Source organism: Phoxinus phoxinus, assembly GCF_949152265.1.
Source record: "Phoxinus phoxinus genome assembly, chromosome: 21".
Lineage (NCBI taxonomy): Eukaryota > Metazoa > Chordata > Actinopteri > Cypriniformes > Leuciscidae > Phoxinus > Phoxinus phoxinus.
The window spans coordinates 23,513,920-23,533,798 of record NC_136896.1 but is presented as its reverse complement, the minus strand read 5'-3'; the positions used below and the strand labels follow the sequence as shown (position 1 = coordinate 23,533,798).

Genomic DNA, 19,879 nt, shown 5'->3' with positions numbered 1-19,879 from the left:
TTTCTTAGATTTGTCCGTGTGTGTGTATGTATATATATATATATATATATATATATATGATTAATACATGTTGTGTATGTTAGCTTAGCAGGCTAATTAAATGCCACGCAAACTAAGAAATGTGCAATATGCCATTTTAAGTTTCTCTCTTTTTTTGCATAATAAAAGTGAATGGTGACCACAACTGTCTCTAATCCCCATTTACTTACATGGAGAACAAGAGAATATATATATTTGTCAGTACAATGAAAGTCAAATGGGTTACCGTAGTTGTACATTCTATGTTTCATTCATTGAGACCGGTTTTCTTTTTTTGTAGATCATGGAGAACGCTGAGATCAACAACATCATAAAGATCCTAGGTCTGCAGTACAAGAAGAACTACAGTGACACTGAATCACTCAAAAGCCTGCGCTACGGCAGGCTCATGATCATGACAGATCAGGTCAGACTTGACTACATAGTGTCTGTTACAGGATATTGGACTGTTGTAGTTTGTTGCCTGTGTAATGTCAGGTGATTTCTGCAGGATCAAGACGGATCTCACATTAAAGGGCTTCTCATCAACTTCATCCATCATAACTGGCCATCACTGCTGCGCCACAACTTTCTTGAAGAGTTCATCACCCCGATCATCAAGGTAGATGACAACTGCTCTTGTTATCAACGGTGCACAAAAAACATTAGTTGTTGAAAGCATCTTGACTGTGGCTGTCGTTGCTTTCTAGGCGTCCAATAAGAAGCAGGAGCTTTCTTTCTACAGTATTCCAGAGTTCACTGAGTGGAAGGAGAAACAAAGTAACACAAAATCCTGGAAGATCAAATACTACAAAGGTTTGTCTCAAACACCTGTGGTAGTCCACTGGCAAATGTAAGCAATGTTTTTACTCAGTCCTCATCTCTGCACAAGTGAAGGGGTCATAGACTGGGTCACCTGCACACTGGGTGTTTATTAGGGCTGGGTGGTATGACAATATATATTGTGGCGACACACAATATGAAGTTCCTATTGTTAGATATTTTGCTATATAGTTTATATTGCAGTATGCAAATATCTGTGTAGCACAGATACATGATGGGCATTGATCCAATTATGTGCAGCTTTGACCATAATCTGTGAAAGAGAACTGAATTTGTCAGTGGTTATGTCAGCGTGAGCACCACATTGATTTATATTTTCCAACGGCTTATTGCCCCAACACTTTTTAACACCATGCACGTCCTGCTTTTTACTTCTTCACCTGTCCGCGGAGTCATAAAAAGTCATAAAATGTCTTAAATTTAATAAGAAGAATTTTAGGCCATAAAAAGTCATAAAAACGTACGGATTTTCTGTACAAGGTCATAAATTACATTTAGCCACGTCTTAAATTCATATGCTCGTTCATTCATTGGTTCTAGCATTGCCTTTTCCCCCCGAAAATGCGCTGGCGGCATAATGTTAAATGCGGCAAAAGCGGAACGGAAAAACTAATTTGAACCGCGCGCCACACGAACCATATATCCGCTCGGCTCAAAGTCTGAACGGCAGCGCAGCGCGAGCTCACTAGAGCTGATGCGTTTACTCTGATCGGTCTCGGTCACGAGATCCAGTGAGAAGCGCTTGAATTCAGCGAAGAACACTGTTCTCAGTGATTTAAACCAGTTTAAAGGCAGATGAAGCGGCGCTGACGAACAGGAGAAACACTGTGCGCAGCGATACAGTCAGAAGGCTTTTCCATCGACACATTCCCCCCATGGATTTACTATAACGTTAGCCTATTAATATTAACTGCACCATGTGGGATATACATATTGAATTGTATTATATTATTATTGTAGTCAATGTATTAAAGGACTAATGGAATATAATTACAATTTAATAATGTATTTAGGCTACTGTTTTTCATACATTTCATGAAGATATCAAAGTCAACACAAACCTATTTCAAGGCTTGACCCCCATTAGCACATGCAGAAACTAAGAAATTAGTTTTCCAATAAAGATATTTATTTTGTTAAGGACCTAATGTCAAATGTTTGTATGTTTTACCTTAGATTTGTGAAATGTTCCCCTGTTTGGCAAGTGTTTGTCATGATATGTTCTGACAATAAAGAGTAGTTTAAAACCACAATTAACGCTCTACAACTTTCACTTAGGAGCAAAAATATGCCTTTAAACTTGAAATAAATAAAGATTTGACATTTATTGTGATAATTATCTATATCGACTAATATAAAAGTTATTTTTCGTAATTCGTGTAGGTCATAAATTTAAATCATAATGGACATAAAAAGGTCTTAAAAAGTCTTAAATTTGACTGACTAAACCCTGCAGAAACCCTGTTCACGTATGATCCTTTAATCAGAGTGATTATTTACTAGGGGCCCAAGGTGACTTATAAGGGGGGCTCATGATATACTTTTATATCATGCTGTTTTATCGAACTTAAAAACATCCTTGTGTAAAACATGTATATAAATTCAGCATTGAAAGGTTGCCTACCTGTCTATATAGTTCATATTACTCCTTTATAATGATAGGGCCATTATGTATTTGTCTCTCAGGTGTCAAACACATCAATATTCATGATTCACCACGCCCTCCTCGCATAGAGCTTTCTTACACAAAACATGTCTTACAAATTTTAAATCAATATATTGTTTTATCTGAATGACTATGCAGGGTGAATTCTTTTTTCTCACAGTTTTGAAGCAAATATTCTAGGCTACGGGATACATTTTTCAAGTCTTGTGAAGAAATAATCAGCATGGGTTTCATGACTTTTTTTATTTTTTATTCTCTCAAACCACACACATGTCATTATCTCAAAACTACAAACTTTGACATACATGCTGCTGACATATTCTTGTAGCAGAGTTTGTGCTGAATGCAGTGTAATCAGACTTTAGCCATGAAAATGTCACAAGTAACAGAAATAAGCACAAATGTCAGTGCATGTCAGAACACCTCCAGGCCCCAGAAAACACTAATTTAAGATAAAAAAAATACCCTGCTTGAGTTCTTGCTTTTAATGTTGATCAATATATATGCAAGAATGCAATGTTTCCTGAATATATCCACACGATTGCAAATGTGCAAAAATTAGATTGTCATTTCACCCACCCCTAGTGTTTACAATGGCACTTGAAAGTGGTTCTAAAACGTGCATGTGTATTTGGTTGTTTGTAAATATCTCACAGGTAGTTTTGTCTATCTCTCTCCAGGTTTGGGTACCAGCACATCTAAGGAGGCCAAAGAGTATTTTTCGGATATGACGAGACATCGAATTCCCTTTAAGTACTCCGGGCCAGCCGATGATGAAGCTATCACCCTGGTAACCATTTTTCCTTTATAGTACATTCCTGCTTTTTGGGAATTTAGTCAAAAGTGTCACAGTAAAATCATAAGGCCTTTAAAATCAATCTTCCTGAAGATGTTTGTGGCTTTGTCTATTTGCAGGCCTTTAGTAAGAAGATGGTAGATGAGCGGAAGGAGTGGCTGACCAGCTTCATGATCAACAGACGTCAACGCAGAGAACACAACCTGCCTGAGGTACCACAACCCTGAAAATCAATATAGAGATGTGCCATTTAAGAAAAGTTGATATTTGTGTGCCACCTGGGTGTATCCAAAAAATGTATGCGACATTCATGGGTATGTTTCAGGGTATGCAAGTAGCCATAGCAACTTACTCTCTGTAAGATATATATATATATATTAGGGATGGTAAGATTCACCGATTTGCATCGGCATAAAAGCTAACGATGCATTGATTTAAAGCTACACTGTCATTTTTTAAGTTGATTTTTTTAGCAAAAACCGCTTTGTTCTTTAAAAATGTGCTCATTAATGTATAATTACTTTTACCAACTAATCAAGTATTCTCGTAAGCGTAGAATCTGCCATTTATAATAAATACGGATGAGCTGCTCGAATGGTAGAAGCCATGTTGCGCCTCCATCTTGAAAATACATTAGTCAAAGAGGGACATGCCTGGAAATTCAAGCTTCGCCTTTCGTGTTTTTACACAGTGGCACCGTGACTAATGCGAGGGAGATTAATCTCGACTGCCGGCAGATTTGAAATAATACGGGCACTGTAGGAGTTAAAACGCCCTCGGAATGGGAGGGGCTAGAAAGTAATATTGAGTTGGTAGTCATTTACAATTTCTGTTAGATTTGAGTAATTCCTACACAGTGTAGCTTTAAATAAGTGCATCGGATACAAGTTTTTGCATTTGTATCGCGATGCATCGTTTCTAACATATCTGCATCGGTAAAAAAAAACTATTTATTCATATATAATTATTAATAGATGTGCTATACTTATACTATTTAGAAAGTGACCAATCATTTGTGACCAATATTTTATTATGTAACTGTTAGATTTCTCCTTTCTGAACTGTTGCAGAACTTGCAAAACAGTGTTGCAAAAATGATTGCACATCAACCAAATAGTATGTAAATAGCCATTAAACAAAAGAATAGTTTGGCATGCTTTTTCTTAGCGTTCATTTCCATTGTGATTCGTCGTGCTGTTGAGAATGTCTTGTGTGTTAACCTTTAACATATTCTGAGTTGGTCGAACTTGCTCCCGCATGTGTTTTTGGTAGTGATCGACCGATATTCATTTTTTTTTATAAACTATACCGATTATTTATGTTTATGTGCCCGATGACCGATATGCAGAACCGATATTTATTTACAGTTATACTTCTGTTTTTGACAATTATTACAACTCAACTGAACAAACCATTTTATTTATACCAATCACTCCCTCCTTACATACAAACCCCCCAACTTATTTATACACTAATAAATAGAGGGGTCTGAGTGCAAAAAATAAAGTGTCTGTTTTAAAAATAAAAGCTTTGAGGTAAACGGGTCAAATAAATAAAGCACAAAAATAAACCAATTGGGGTGAAAAATCTAAATCTAAATTACCTGAAAAAAAAAAAACATTGCATTGCTATTTAAAGGGTTAGTTCACCCAAAAATGTAAATTCTGTCAGTAATTACTCACCCTCATGTTGTTCCAACCATGTAAGTCTTTCGTTCATCTTCGGATCACAAATTAAGATATTTTTAACGAGCCCTTTGATCACTTGATTTCATAAACGACACATTTCAGCGCTAGATCGCCTCTTATTTAGGGTGTTTTTAAACAAGTGAATCTTAAGTGGCAGGCAGTGCTTGCCTTGAGCATTCCTGATCAATAACGCAGTAGCTCAGCAATATGAACAAACTTTTTTCTTTTTTTTTACGAGACTAATGGTGAGCAAATACAGCAGAGAGAGAATTAAATTCAGCGCTTTTATTTCTAACATGCACTCATTCATGTCTGTTATTTAATTCATGTAAATTTGCGTCTTTATTGAGACAGAACATGGCAGATTAGGCTACGTGACTGAGTTTGTCTCTTTTTAAAGCAAGCTGCATAAATAAACTACATATCAGGCATTTGTCTCAAATCTCATTTGTGCATTATTGTCTGTTGTTAAAGTGGAATAATTAAAGTAAAGCAAGTAGTACATACACCTGTGCACGCAGTTGTTGTTGTCTCGTCTCTCCCTCAGCGTGGTGCAGCAATGGCGGAATTATCAAAACGGCCACAAGATGGCACCGTTTATCGGTTAATCCAGTATTACAAAACCGATACCCGATTATAGGAAAATGCTTAAATATCTGGGAAAATATCGGTAAACCGATATATCGGTCGATCTCTAGTTTTTGGAACCAGCATACCTTGAGTAAGCAAGGTTTAGGTTAATCAACAAAGAGTTCAGTGTATTTGACGAAAAGAGAACCTTGTTTTCTAGAATATTAAGCATGATCTTGTTTCTGATTTTTTTGCAGGAGTATCTGTACGGACAGAAAACTACGTCCCTCACCTACCATGACTTCATTAATAAAGAGCTTGTGCAGTTTTCCAACTCTGACAATGAGCGATCAATCCCCTGCTTGGTGGATGGTAAGAAACATTACATGTTTAGCAATATTAGTCATTTTAAATATTCATTGTTATAAAGGCTATTCCAAAGGTTAGGCAGTACAATCCAGAGTTGTCACAATACCAGTATTGTTAAATCATAATCCCCATCTACAAAATGGACCACATTTTCATAAATGTGTAGATGTAGCCTCAATGAAAACAACTAGACAAGATTTTAGATGGATGTGTTCTGCAGGTCTTAAATGTTTTTTTGTAAAGTTATTCAAAATAATTAAATTGGATGTGCAGATACCCTGTATAGGGTTGAGAGAATAGTTACTATTGAACAAATTCAGAGAAGTGATGCGTGTTTGTTTCAGGGCTGAAACCTGGTCAGAGGAAAGTGATTTTCTGCTGTTTTAAGAGGAATGACAAGAGAGAGGTGAAAGTGGCTCAGTTGGCTGGATCAGTGGCAGAGATGTCCGCGTACCACCATGGAGAGGTGAGGCCTTGTTTAGTTCAACTCACTTGATTCATTGAGCAATTTGTAATAACTTTGTGCGCAGTTTTTTTTTTTTTTTTTTTTTAGCAAGACACTGCACTAGGGCTATAATCTCCCAGTCGATTTATTGGTCGATACGTTCTGGCTCGACAAATTTTTATTGGTCGATGTTTTTTGCCGTGTTACATCAGGTGGAAAGCACTAATTGCTAATGGGGGTGTTTTCAGAGAACCCGTTTCACAGGTAACAGTCTGTCTTCAGAACACCCCCCTTGTTTGACTTTTTTTTTTTTTTTGGGATTAGCCCAACCCACTGGGGGGCATTTGACCCTTCGCAGGGAGCTTGATTGACAGGCGATCTGCTCAATCATACTTCGCCATCCGCCATTTTGTCCAACAAAGCAGTCGAGAGTTAGTAGATTGACATGGGAGGATTTGAACTTGAGAAACAGTGTACTGATGCCTTTCCGCGGTTAAAACAACATTCCTTATGTTCATTCATGTTTATTTTAGGGCTGCAACTAAAGATTATTTTAATAATCGATTAATCTGTCGATTATTTTTTTGATTAATCGGATAAAAAATAAGCATTCATTCCCAACCCTTTATTCAAAAACAGAACTGACAGTGCAAATTCACAGTGCAAAAAAATCTTCAGAAAGTGCACAAACAGGTCGCTCCTTGATAGAGATGCACCGATACCATTTTTTCAGAACCGATCCGATACCAAAATTTCTCAGTATCGACCGATACCAGGGCAGTTTTTTTTTTTTTATCAAGCAGAGTTTCTATAACTATGTGTGTTGAACTGATAATCACTATTTTGTGTGTTAAACACAATCTACTTAATACAGACAACTTCATTACAAAGACAAAAAAAATGACCATAAATGCTATTATAAACTAGAATAGTGGATAATTAAGCATAAAATTTAGTCTAGAAAAATCACAAGTGTATAATAATTGTATTAAATCTGAACATGAAAAAACATTTAGTGAGGAACAAATATTAGAATAAGTGTAACACTAAATTTGGTAAAACGTTACACATTGCTCTTTGTATTGTTGTAAAATACATTCATGAAAAACAAGATAACAAAAATCAAAAAGATTATTTTATAGCCCATTATAAAATTGAGACATGTTTTAAATGTATAGCACATCGGTTTAACGAGGCAGCAACATGTATAGTACTAGAAAGGCTATTAATAATCGTTCATTGCGTCGCTGTATTATGATATGAAAGGCCCCAATACAGTGCGGCACACAGCGCTTATGTGCATCGCTTCAAGCGCATCATTCTGCGCTCGCAACACGAGTCGCAGCGCGCAGCTCTTGAGTCCGCATTGAAAAGTTCAAATCACAAAGGAAAGACATATTGATGCGTAGTGTATTATACAGTATCTATCTATCTATGCAATAGTTTGAGCATTTTCTTTTAACAGTTTTAAATGTCAGTTACTGTGTGCGTGAAGAACAGTTATAGTGCTCTGACTCTAACGTTACTCCAGTGTTGTGAGAGACAGACACCCGGTAGAAAGTAGTTAAGGTACAGCAATGAAGTCCAGCAAGATCAAGTTGTTTAATGCAAAACCATAGACCTTTATCTACAGATCAAGTATAATTATAGTAACATTGAATCATCTTGGAGAGAGTTTTTCATCGTGTTGACCGTCGTAACCGAACGCGACGCGCTGCTTGATGCAGCTGAATGGAGATTGACTGACAGCCACAGCGGAGGGAAAAGTGTACGTGATCTTGAATTTAATGACTTAAATATTAATTTCTATCTCACATTATACTATATAATGGCTTCAGAACACTTATAATATAGTGCACGACAACTTTATGATGCTTTATAATGTTTTTGTCCCTTTTGTGGGGCTTAACAATAGCACAGAATATACGCACACTTTTTTTTTTTTTTTTTTTTTACATCTCCGTGTCGCGCGACACAACGAATCGATAATGAAATTCGTTGCCAACTATTTTAATCGATTTTTATCGATTCGCTGTTGCAGCCCTAGTTTATTTGATGCTATATATAAATTAACTAGAAGGAAGAGATGATCGGTTCACAAGCAGCTTTAACTGGTGCTCTACAGCGATCTGTCAGACACATTAAAGGGCCACAAAACGGTATTTATTGTTTAAATTTATTTTAAAAAATGACCAAATTTGAAAGGTGAGACTTTGTTTAATGTCAAAAGTAAGCTGGTGGTCTGTCTTGTCTGTAAGCACGTGTCAGTGTCCTCTGCTCCGGCGATGTATTTTTCACTGCGTGAGAACATGGTGTGGCGTGAGAGAGGCGTGACTTGTCGGACATAGCAACAGTAACGAAAGGGGGCGGGTCTTTGCGAACGGTCAAACGCGCTGTGCCCACTGTTTGCATTTGTTTTGAGCCTATGCTTTATTTCAGTTATGCACTTTATTTTGTTTCTGCTCTCGTCTTGATCTGGTTTGTTTAATAAATATATTTTTTTTATTAAAGTCGACGTGCCTTTTGTGTTTAAGAGTAAAAGCTTTAAGTTAATAGTCTATTCGTGTCTCAACCGTGAAGCTGAGCTATGCTAGTGTCTATACAAATGATAGTGTCTGTCAGTTATAACATATGACAAAAACAATTGTCTAAATTATGTTGCATATTCCTCAACAGTTATTGTGCTGATATCACTGGTTGACATTGTACTATTTTCGCAAATCGTTGGCTATGATATTGCGCAGGTGCACGTGATGCAACGCTGTCAGAGCCGACAGACTCGAGTGTCATTTCAGTGCAAAGAAATTAGGTCAAAAACTATTTAATATACTGCAAATAGCCTACTAGTTCTTTGTTTATTTATAATTAATTTAGGCGGACAAGGCTACCAAGTACTGCGCAGCTAATTAATCTAACGTTTTCCAAAGATAGATGGTCATGTTAGATTGATGAAAACAAAATGTTCTATCAAACTGATGTCATGAGGTTAAGCCAATGAACCTGGTAACTTTCACATGATCCAACAGTCATAGGATTTTAAATCGTTATACAACCAGAAGTTAATTTGCCTAGAAAAATATTAAGTGATCAATGTTTAGCTAGTTAGCATGGCCCAAGTTATTTTCCTCTTATTTAAATGTTTTTGTCTTCCTCAGATCTCTCTGATGATGACCATTGTTGGTCTTGCTCAGAACTTTGTGGGCAGTAATAATTTGAACCTGCTTCAGCCTCTGGGTCAGTTTGGCACACGTCTGCATGGAGGCAAAGACTCTGCCAGCCCCAGATACATCTTTACCATGCTCAGGTACAGAGAGACACACCAGTGATTATGGCTCTAGTCTGTACCAAAACCCAGTGAGCTGTCTTCCTGTCAACTAACTACATGGGCAGCACTACTATCTTGGGCCGCATTAAAACCATTGTTTTATGAAGCTTTTGAATTGCATTGAATATAAGAGATGTTGTTAATGTTAACAAATTAAAACTGCATTACTAAAGTAAATATCTCTTCTCAGTCCGCTCGCTCGTCTACTGTTCCCTTCTATGGATGATAACCTGTTGAAGTATAACTATGATGACAATTTGCGAGTGGAGCCAGAGTGGTACATTCCCATCATCCCTCTGGTGCTGGCTAACGGAGGTGAAGGCATCGGCACAGGATGGGCCAGCCGCATCCCCAATTTTAATCTTAGAGAGATCATCAACAATATTCACCGCCTGCTCAATGGAGAAGAGCCACTTCCCATGGTAAAATAAATTTAAAGTTTTTGTTACATTTTGTAATATAAATATATAGTGATTTTCATAATGCATGTTGTTGTTGTTGTTCCAAACCAGCATTGATTAACATTACACTCTTATATGCACTCCTGTTACATATAGCTGCCTAGCTATAAGGGGTTCAAGGGCACCATTGATGAACTGGCGAAGAATCAGTATGTCAATAATGGAGAGGTGGCCATCATTGACTCCACCACCATTGAGATCACTGAGCTCCCAATCAAAACCTGGACACAGGTATGTGACGTCTGTTCTTATACTTGCTTTAGTTCTATTAAATGTAATGCATGCTTCCTCACAGGACTCAAATGTTGATATTTACCCTCATTTGGTATGCAGCAAGTAGGGGTGGGCAATATTTAGGTCGACAAACTGATAGAAATGTTGTATTATCCTGCCATGGTTACTCTTATAGTGCAGTTAATTGCATGTTGCGTAATTTATAGTTATTGCTAGTAACTACATGTAATGTGAAACTTGGACACATTGTAAATGTGTTACAGAAAATTGTAATTTACTCACCCTTGTCTTTCCAAAAACAAGAACAGTTTGTTTTCAAAATATGCATGATCTTTCAATGGAGGGACATTTATCTCTTAGGCCTCATTTAAAATATATAGATTTGTTTTAAAGATGATTGAGTCTTGTGGGTTTGGAAATGACATGAGGAACAATTGTCAACACCCAAAAATGAATAAACTTTCCATTTTAAGCCTTTAGCAGTGTCTGATAGGGTTAAATTTATTATACAAATATTCTAATCTTTCATCCTCTGCAAATTCATGTTTCATGCTGTTTATAAATTAAATAAAAAATGAGCAAAGTGTTTAACCTCTCAAATGTGCCGTAAAGCTGGGTGATACAGAATATTAAGCAGAAAATGATCCCAGTTAGTTTAGCAACTAAAATTGACTGCTTTTTCTTTGGAATAAATGATTAATAACACATCTCTTAGATCTATAAGGAGAATGTGTTGGAGCCTATGCTGAACGGCTCGGAGAAGGTTCCTCCTCTGATCACAGACTATAAGGAGTATCATACAGACACCACAGTGCGTTTTGTCATTAAGATGACAGAAGAGCGCCTGAGAGAGGCGGAGGCAGCTGGACTACACAAAGTCTTCAAGCTACAGACCCTGCTCACCTGCAACTCCATGGTGAACAACGCGCACCACATTTTACACCTCACAACATGCATTAGTTTTTCGCCTAATCCTGAAATCATCTACTGTTGTCTGTCTCATCGTCTTGCAGGTGTTATTTGATCATGTGGGCAGTCTGAAGAAGTATGAGTCTGTTCAGGACATCTTGAAGGATTTCTTTGAGCTCAGAATGAAGTATTACGTCCTCAGGAAAGACTGGCTGCTAGGAATGCTGGGAGCTGAGAGTGCCAGGCTCTCCAACCAGGCCCGATTCATTCTGGAAAAGATCCAGGGCACGCTGGTCATTGGTGAGACATGTTTTGTTTTCCTGTTGTCATTGCTTTCACACCACATGCAAATGCAGCACGTGTTAACAGGCTAGAGCATGGATTTAGATAAGCATACATTAAAAATTAAGATAATAAAGAAAAACAAAAACTGTGTTAACAGAGTTTTATGCAGGAACACACATTCACTCTGGACGCACTAAACTTTGTCATTTCTATACCCTGTAAATGTTATGTTGCGTTCACACCAAACGCGAATAGAGCGTCAAATCCGCGTCTAGTTTGACGCTTGAACATTTTGAATGCATTCGCGCATCCAAAGCGAAATGGACGTGTGTAAAAGCAAGCGTTTGAAGCGAAATTGACGCGCAAAAGAAAAAACCGAAGAAATTCAGAAAGAAACCAAAAATTCTCGGGACAGCAGCATGTGTCCAAATTTAAATCTTAACCGTTCTATTTCATCGGAAACGATCTGAAAACAGGGCTTTAAGTGTAAATTACCGAACTTGTCCTTTAATCAAGTTACCTTGGAATCCCTATACTTCAATATTTCATTTAACTAGCATATTTTTAAAATCGATCTTTAGGTTTTTGGTATGATGCTTCTCTTTATTTTTAGAAAATAAACCTAAGAAGGAGCTGATCAGCATGCTTCAGCAGATGGGCTATGATTCTGACCCTGTTAAGGCATGGAAAGAGGCTCAGGAGAAGGTACGCACTGCAACTGCCTTATATTAAATAAAGCTTTTGTTTTCTTTTTGACTGTTACCTGCATCACAATCGTTTTCATTGATTGGTAGGATGTTGTTGAGGAGGAAGCTGGGGAGGATGAGGAGAAAGAGGAAGATAAGTCTGGCCCTGATTATAACTATCTTCTCAGTATGCCAATGTGGTTCTTGACCAAAGAAAAGAAAGATGAACTGTGCAGACAGAGAGATGCTAAGGTGACTGAGTCTGCGATGGATGAAAACAGAGCTGGTGATTTAGTATAGCAGTTTAGTTTAAAAAGGTTCTCATGCTTTTGTTCTGCAGATGACGGAGTTGAACACGCTCAAGGTGAAGGAGCCCACTGATCTGTGGAAAGAAGATCTGGCAGCTTTTACTGAGGAGCTGGAGGTAAATGAGATGATCATATCACTTTAAGTTTTTTTACATTTGCTATATCCTTTATCTAAAATGACACCTGCTTTGTGTGAAGAAAAGAGTTGTCGTCATTTCATAAAAATCAGGCCTTCATGTTTTCAAAATTAGTATTTCAATGTATAGCCTATTGGTAAGTGATTTAAGTCATCCGTTGTTATCTGTTTATGTAAATAGCGTGTAGAACAGAAGGAGATAGAGGGACAGACTGTGATGCCTCAGGTCAAAGGTAAAGTGGGCAAATCAAAAGTAGTGAAGGTAAAGAACGAGACAATGCCCACCCCGCAAGGCCGCCGTGTCATCCCCCGCATCAGCAGCACTATGAAGGTTCAGGCAATTAAGAAGGAGGGAGCCAAACGAGGCAAAGCTGCAAAGGTATGTACAGAATGAGATTTGCATGCGTGTATAAAACAGCTTTTGTTAGAATACCTATCTGAATGGTCACCATTGCAAAAATAATAATAATGCACTGATATTGTGAAATTACAATTTAATTTTTTAAATAATTATATATATATATATATGTTATTCCTGTGATTGCAAAGGTTAATTTTCAGCAGCCATTACTCTAGTCTTCAGTGTTTCATGATCCTTCAGGAATCATTCTAATATGCTCACTTGTGTGGGACTGTTTTGCATTGTCAGTGGTTTTCATAACCAGACATCTTATAAGTATAGCTGATCCTGAGGGAATACTTGTGTGTATTTTTAGAAAGAGACTAGTGTGGTGATGAAGATGGAGTTTGATGATGAAGCAGACATAGCTGCTGATGGCTCTGAGGTTGGACTGACTGCTAGACTCACTAAGAAGATCAAGAAAGAGCCTGCCAAAGACAAAAGTAAGATCACTCAGACATTTACTATTTAAAACTGGAGGATGTCTGTGGACTGCTGCTTTTCATGTCTTTAGAACTGATGTCCTGTAACAGACTGGTTTAGCTCAACTAACAGAATGCAAAACATGAGCTTCCATTCACCTGTGTTGCAGCAACAGTGGATGTCCTCTCTCTCATTCTCACTCATATCTATGAAAATCAAAGCAGCTTCAAACGCATTAACCTGCGTTCTTAGGCTTATTTGTTTCTTTACTTATTTAATATGCAAATGGTCAATCCTAAAGCAAGATTTTTAATCAATGCAAAATAGAAATATTTTAAAAATACCTTTAATGTAGTAACTGATAGGCTAATATTACATGTTTATTTCTTGGAAATGCACATTTGACAGTATCTGATTCTCAAATCAAGCTCAGTGCTTTAAAGTTAACTTTTAATTACAACAGTAACAGCCTATTTTTTGTTTAAATTTGGCATCACATATTTTTTTTAATAACATTTAAATTGGATAATATTTTGAGCTTTGAAGTGCTGGAAAGGGTATGAAACACTTGAAAGTCCTTGAGAAAAGTGCTTATTTCACTTAAAAGGTTGTATGAACTATGAAATTAATAATGTAAAAACATTTCTCCCACAATACCATGGTAACAGTTTGCATTACTACATTAAATCCATGCAATCCAATTTGTGGACTGAAAAGCCTTCTATAACTTGTTCGTTCATAGCACAATGTTTCTTCTGGTCTCCACGTCAGCACTGTTTATGGTTTATAAACTAATTCTAAGCAGAATGTGAATGCTTCAAACTAGATCTCGCTGTGGTGATACATCTGCAGTGAATTCAAATGCTTTGTCACTGGATCTCCCAGCGCTCTGTAGTAACGGTGTAGCATCATCAAAGATTGTTTTGCGAGTAAACCTGTTCTGAGCTTGCACTGTCTAATATTGGACCTAGCTGATAAATGGTCTGCACTTTGCAGCTCAAATAAGAAGCACTGTTTTGTTTTTTTTGATGGTTTTCATATGCAACTGAAATGGCAACTCTTATCAGTTGGGCATTGTGGTGGTTGCACCAGTGTGACTTCTAACAAAATTTAGTCGCACCGGCAAGATAAAAGGTTGCAGTCTGGAGCCCAGGTGTAGTACCTTGAAATTCTGATCCTAATGTTTCATCTTGATTATGTGGCAGACTCAAAGTCAGGAAAGCAGACCACCCTCGCCTTCAAACCTGTTGAGAAGAAGAACCCCTGGTCTTCTGAGGAGGAAGAGTCGAAGTCTGATATGGAGTTCATCCCTGAGGAAGTGGCTCCAAGAGAGAAGATACAACGCAAGGGTGAGGGTCTTTTTACACACACTTTATAGATATGATATAGAAATGTGCATGTCGAATGAAGCCATATATAACCTTATGTTTTAAAGAACAAGTTCGGTATTTTACACTTAACGCCGTTTTCAGATCGTTTCTGATGAAATAGAACGGTTAAGATTGAAATTTGGACACATGCTGCTGGCCTGAGAATTTTTGGTTTCTCTGGTAGAAAGACCACAGAAAATGTGACCCACCCCACCCCCACCCCTGTTGGAAAGCATCTTTTGCAGCGATTTGTGTGAGCAAAACCGAAAATTCTCGGGCCCAGCAGCATTATTTCATCAGAAACGATCTGAAAACAGAGCTGTTAGTGTTAAGTTGTCTAAATTATTATTAAAAAAATCTAGTATAATTCTAAAAGTGCCTCCGTTTCAGGTTGTGGTAATAAATCTGAATCACAGCTTTGATCCTAAAACTAAGCATTAAACATATTATTGGGAGATGTAGACTGCCAAAAAGCAGCAATTCTGATTCTATATAGTCAATAAAAAGATCACAACTGCACATTTTTTGCAATTTTTCACTCCCATTTAGGCCTCTGAATTTTTAAAGTTCATTATTACTGCCATTATAAGTGAAATGGGTTTATAAACAGCCAAAGCGTGTTCATCTAAAGCCTTATTCGGACAGGATTAGCTTTACAAGGGTAGATGGACTGGAGTAATGTAATTTTACCACAGGACGTCTGTAATAATAATGGCCAATTCGCACGGGATAAGATGCCTCCGTAAAACTAGCAGAAGTGGGAGGGGTAACTATTTGCGCACCGCCGTCACCCTCCTGTCGTCATGCATAACGTTGCTTCCGCAAACGTGTGTACCGTATTTTCCGGTTGTATAAGTTGCTCCGTAGTATAAGTCGCATCAGTCAAAAAATGCGTCATGAAGAGGAACAAAACAAATATAAGTCACACTGAACTTTAAGTCGCATTTATTTCGAAATTTATTTCACAAAATCCAAGAACAGACATTTAATCTGGAAAGGCAAGTTATTCAACTACACAATAGCACACAGAACAACAGGCTGAATAGGTGCCCGGCAGGTTTCCCGCAGCACTTTGGAACTAAAGCGGCCGCCTAAGCAACACACGCCTGTCGCCTTAACTACGTCATCAAAAAATTTATATGAGCGATATCCGCCGTGTCACTGTCCTGCTTAGATTCTCTGCCCGAGCCCGTTATTTCCCGCCGCTATAGTCGGGCCGGGCCTGTGATCTAGAAACGTGCGGCGTGAATTGTCAGTCAAAAGTAGTCGATCTCCGAATGCAACGTAACATGAGGAGAGTAAAGATGGAAAGCGCCTAAAGCTTGTTTCCGTGACGTATTGCCATGAGCTAAGTGTGTAAGTTATCATGCTTTTCATTGGAATTTCATTGAAACAAGTTCATGACATTTCCTCATATGGAGTCAGTTCATTACGTCACATTCGGAGTTCGACTACTTTTGACTGACAAAATGCCGGCGGATGGAATTGTAAACTCTTTTGTACACAATGTTGTCAATGCTCGAGTTCATGTGTAGAGCCCTTGGTGATACTTCAAGCACAGTTTCATGTGTTTCGAGCCTCCGTGTTTTAAAAATAGCAAATATTTTGATGCTCTCATTCAAAAGGCATTTTGACCGAAAACGAAAATAGTCAAACTTAAAAGTGGAGTTTCCATTCTAATTCTGCTTTTATACAAATGTTTGACTCGGGTAGATTAACAAAAAGAGCTCTAGGTTCGATTTTAACGAGAGTTACCCTTTTCTTTCTTTCGAAGTGTAAAAATGCATTTTTCTGATAGGTTGTTCGTTAGGGTTAAGTTGCAGTATTTATAACTAGCTGTTATGTATTTGATGTTAACTGAATATAAGTGCAATTTATTATACATGTTATCCAGTAATGCAGAGCATCCAGTATGCAAATTATTGAAATCCATGTCAAAAGATGTGGGATCTCAATCAAAAAAAAGAAAAAAGAAATTAATTAATAAAATAGAACCATATTAAAAGTTACTTTTAGAACTCAAAAAGGTAATAATTGTCCTTGCAGCTGCTGCTGAAAAGAAGTACAGTCTGTCAAGCAGTGAGGATGAGTTTGATGACTGGACGAAGAGCAGTAAACAGAAGCGCGCTGCTGTTATTGAAGATGACTCCTTCATCCCTGAACCCAGCGGTGCACCTGACAGTGCGATGGACTCCCCTCCTCCCGCTCCTGTTGTGTAAGACTGACATGACTTGCTTTTTACTTCACAGATCTTGTTTGTTCTCTATTACATCTTTTAAAACTCTCCTTGATTTCTTTCAGGAAAAAAGCTCCAGCGAAAGCCAGCAAACCAAAGGTAGAGAAAGCAGAAACCAGCAGCAAGTCCGGCTGTAAGTACCGCACAATTATCTGCCAGATCATTTCTTTAGCTTTGTCTAAAACATCACATGGCAGCTGGTTTATAAATGTTCACTGTGCTTGTTAAATTAGCTCTTTCTGAGACCAGCCAAGAGCCAGCTCCTAAACCTGTGAAAAAATCAGCTGAAGGAGCTGCCAGGAAACCTGCCGCAAAAAAGAGAAGTGCTGCTTCGAAGAAGAAAGCAATAGGTACAAGAATGTTCTTTTTTTTTTAGGAACATTTTCGGAGAATGATTGAAATTCTTTGAAGTTAACTTGGTTTCAGGAATAAAATCATGTACTTTGTATTACTGAATATCAGTACAGATCACTTTCTTAAGTCACTTACGTCTTCATCTTTCTAGACACAAAACAGCCCTCAATCATTGATGTGCTCTCCAAGACGAGTCCGAAACCCCAAGCCACCAAGAAGCCTACTGCCCTCAAACTATCTTCCACTGACTCGGAAGATGCAGCCCCTGCTGTAGTTAAGAAACCAGCCAAGAAGAGGAAGACCGCTCTGAGCAGTGACCAATCAAACAGCTCGGACTCGGACAGTGGCAATCTCATGGCACGCCTCAAGAGCAAAAGCACTGCTGGAAAGGTAGTTTAGCACTTTACTGTTGAGGAAAATTAGCATTTTAACTCTAAGGCCAGCTGTATCATATTTGATTTGAACATTTTCTAAAGCCTCTAAATGATCAATAACGGTGGTACACAATCTACTACACGCCTTCTGTCGTCTGATTTCTTCTATACTTAAAAAAAAAAAAAAAAAGCTCCTAGATCCACATTACAGGCTATCAGAGATTTGTCTTTAAAAATCAGCATAAAAATATCTGTAAAAAAAAAAGTAGCCATAAAAATATCAGCAACGGCACCAAATTGCATATTTTTTGCTAAGTTTGGGCCTTTGAACAAAATAGGTGTTTATTTTCCTTGAGCATGAGCTCCATATTGTTTTATATCTTACTACATGAGCCATAAAAGCCTGAAGTATCACATATGACCCCCCCACCCCCACCCCAGATTTATCTAAAGGTTCCATAAACTGTTCTATTAAAAAATAAGATTTTTTTTATATATATATATAGAACTAAGAAATAAACTTAATATACATATCTAAAAATGTAATTCTTTTCTCAGACTTTACATGGTTAAATTAAATTTCAGTAGTCAATACCAAATATCATAATTCTTAATCCGTGAAAACAAATATTCTGATTAAATGTATTTACAAATTAAAACAATTGTATGCAGCGTGCCAAAATGGAAACTGCTTTACAAATAATTGTACTTCATTACTAAAAAAAAGGTTTTTTTTGTTGTTGTTGTTGTTGTTGTTGTTGCATTGAGCAAAGTATTAAAGCATTAAAGGGATAGTTCACCCAAAAATGTAAATTAGCCCATGATTTACTCACCCTAAAGCAATTCTAGGTGTATATGACATTCTTCTTTCAGACAAATACAAAGTTATATAAAAAAATGTCCTGGCTCTTCCAAGCTTTATAATGGCAGTGAATGGCCTTTTATGTTTTGAAGTCCATCAAAGCGCATCCGTCCATGATAAAAGTGCTCCACACGGCTCTGGAGGGTCAATAAAGGCCTTAAGTGAAGCGATGCGTTCTTATAAGAAAAATATCCATATTTAAAACTTTATCGACTTAAATAATAGCTTCCGGCAGACGGCCTACGCAAGTCGACTTGTGCCAAAAGAGTAACACTTGACGATGTAGGAGTAGCGTAAGTTTTAACGCCTCTCACGGTTCAACAAACTCAAGCTCCTCTGACATTTCTCTTTAAAAATTTGTGACTGGTGTAAATCACAGGGTAATTAATTTTTGGGTGAACTATCCCTTTAAAACCAATATACATTGATTTATAAAGCTTGAGTTTATTCATTTAATTTCCCATTTCAGAAAGCGAAGAGCTGGGAAGATGACGACAGCTTTCAGTTAGAAGAGAAGGTCGTGACATCTGGCGCTCCCAGGAGTCGAGCTGCACGCGCCACCAAACCGGTGACCTACGCTCTAGATTCAGAGTCTGATGACTATTAAATGTTCTGAAATAAGCCTGTATTCAGTATATTCAGACCTGTTAGGTTTTCTATTTGAGAAAGATGTTTTTAAAAGAAAATAAACCTTAAAGTAAGTTAGTTTTAACTTTAATGCAGAAAGCCTAATTTATATTGGCTCTTTAAAACAGAAAAGTCTGACAGACTAAAACCAGGTCAAATACGCTTGGCCAGTTAGTTTCTCACCTTGTCCATTGTTGTTTTTTATACCTGTTGTCTTGTCTTGTAAATATTTTATATGTTCTCTTTTTTTCAAAGCTTGTAATAAATTTTTCAATTGGGATTTGTTTGACTGTTTTTTGAGAAGGCTATTGACTGCAGTTAGTTGCTAATACAATTTGTACTGTTGGTTTCTCCTTTTTCCTGCAACCACTTACTGCTCACAAGTAATGAATTGCATAATCGATAACTTTTTATTATCAGAACACTTTACAAAGGTTCATTGGTTAACATTAGTTAACTACTTTAGTTAACATGAACTATGAATAAACAATACT

The 19,879-nt window shown here is 37.4% G+C and overlaps 1 protein-coding gene across 1 annotated transcript in view; it reads left to right on the top strand.

The window, feature by feature from the left end:
• The window catches only part of top2a (DNA topoisomerase II alpha), a 41,820-nt gene extending 22,155 nt beyond the window's left edge, over positions 1–19,665 (top strand). The window contains exons 13-35 of the mRNA XM_079595905.1: positions 320–445; positions 530–640; positions 729–834; positions 3,208–3,317; positions 3,443–3,535; positions 5,839–5,953; positions 6,295–6,416; positions 9,551–9,699; positions 9,911–10,142; positions 10,278–10,412; positions 11,131–11,331; positions 11,429–11,624; positions 12,223–12,314; positions 12,404–12,547; positions 12,636–12,719; positions 12,921–13,118; positions 13,456–13,582; positions 14,768–14,911; positions 16,979–17,147; positions 17,234–17,301; positions 17,402–17,518; positions 17,674–17,912; positions 19,228–19,665. Coding sequence (XP_079452031.1) covers positions 320–445; positions 530–640; positions 729–834; positions 3,208–3,317; positions 3,443–3,535; positions 5,839–5,953; positions 6,295–6,416; positions 9,551–9,699; positions 9,911–10,142; positions 10,278–10,412; positions 11,131–11,331; positions 11,429–11,624; positions 12,223–12,314; positions 12,404–12,547; positions 12,636–12,719; positions 12,921–13,118; positions 13,456–13,582; positions 14,768–14,911; positions 16,979–17,147; positions 17,234–17,301; positions 17,402–17,518; positions 17,674–17,912; positions 19,228–19,365 — 3,216 coding nt within the window. The 3' untranslated portion in view covers positions 19,366–19,665. The remainder of the gene's footprint in view (positions 1–319; positions 446–529; positions 641–728; positions 835–3,207; positions 3,318–3,442; positions 3,536–5,838; positions 5,954–6,294; positions 6,417–9,550; positions 9,700–9,910; positions 10,143–10,277; positions 10,413–11,130; positions 11,332–11,428; positions 11,625–12,222; positions 12,315–12,403; positions 12,548–12,635; positions 12,720–12,920; positions 13,119–13,455; positions 13,583–14,767; positions 14,912–16,978; positions 17,148–17,233; positions 17,302–17,401; positions 17,519–17,673; positions 17,913–19,227) is intronic.
• Positions 19,666–19,879: the final 214 nt, after the last annotated feature.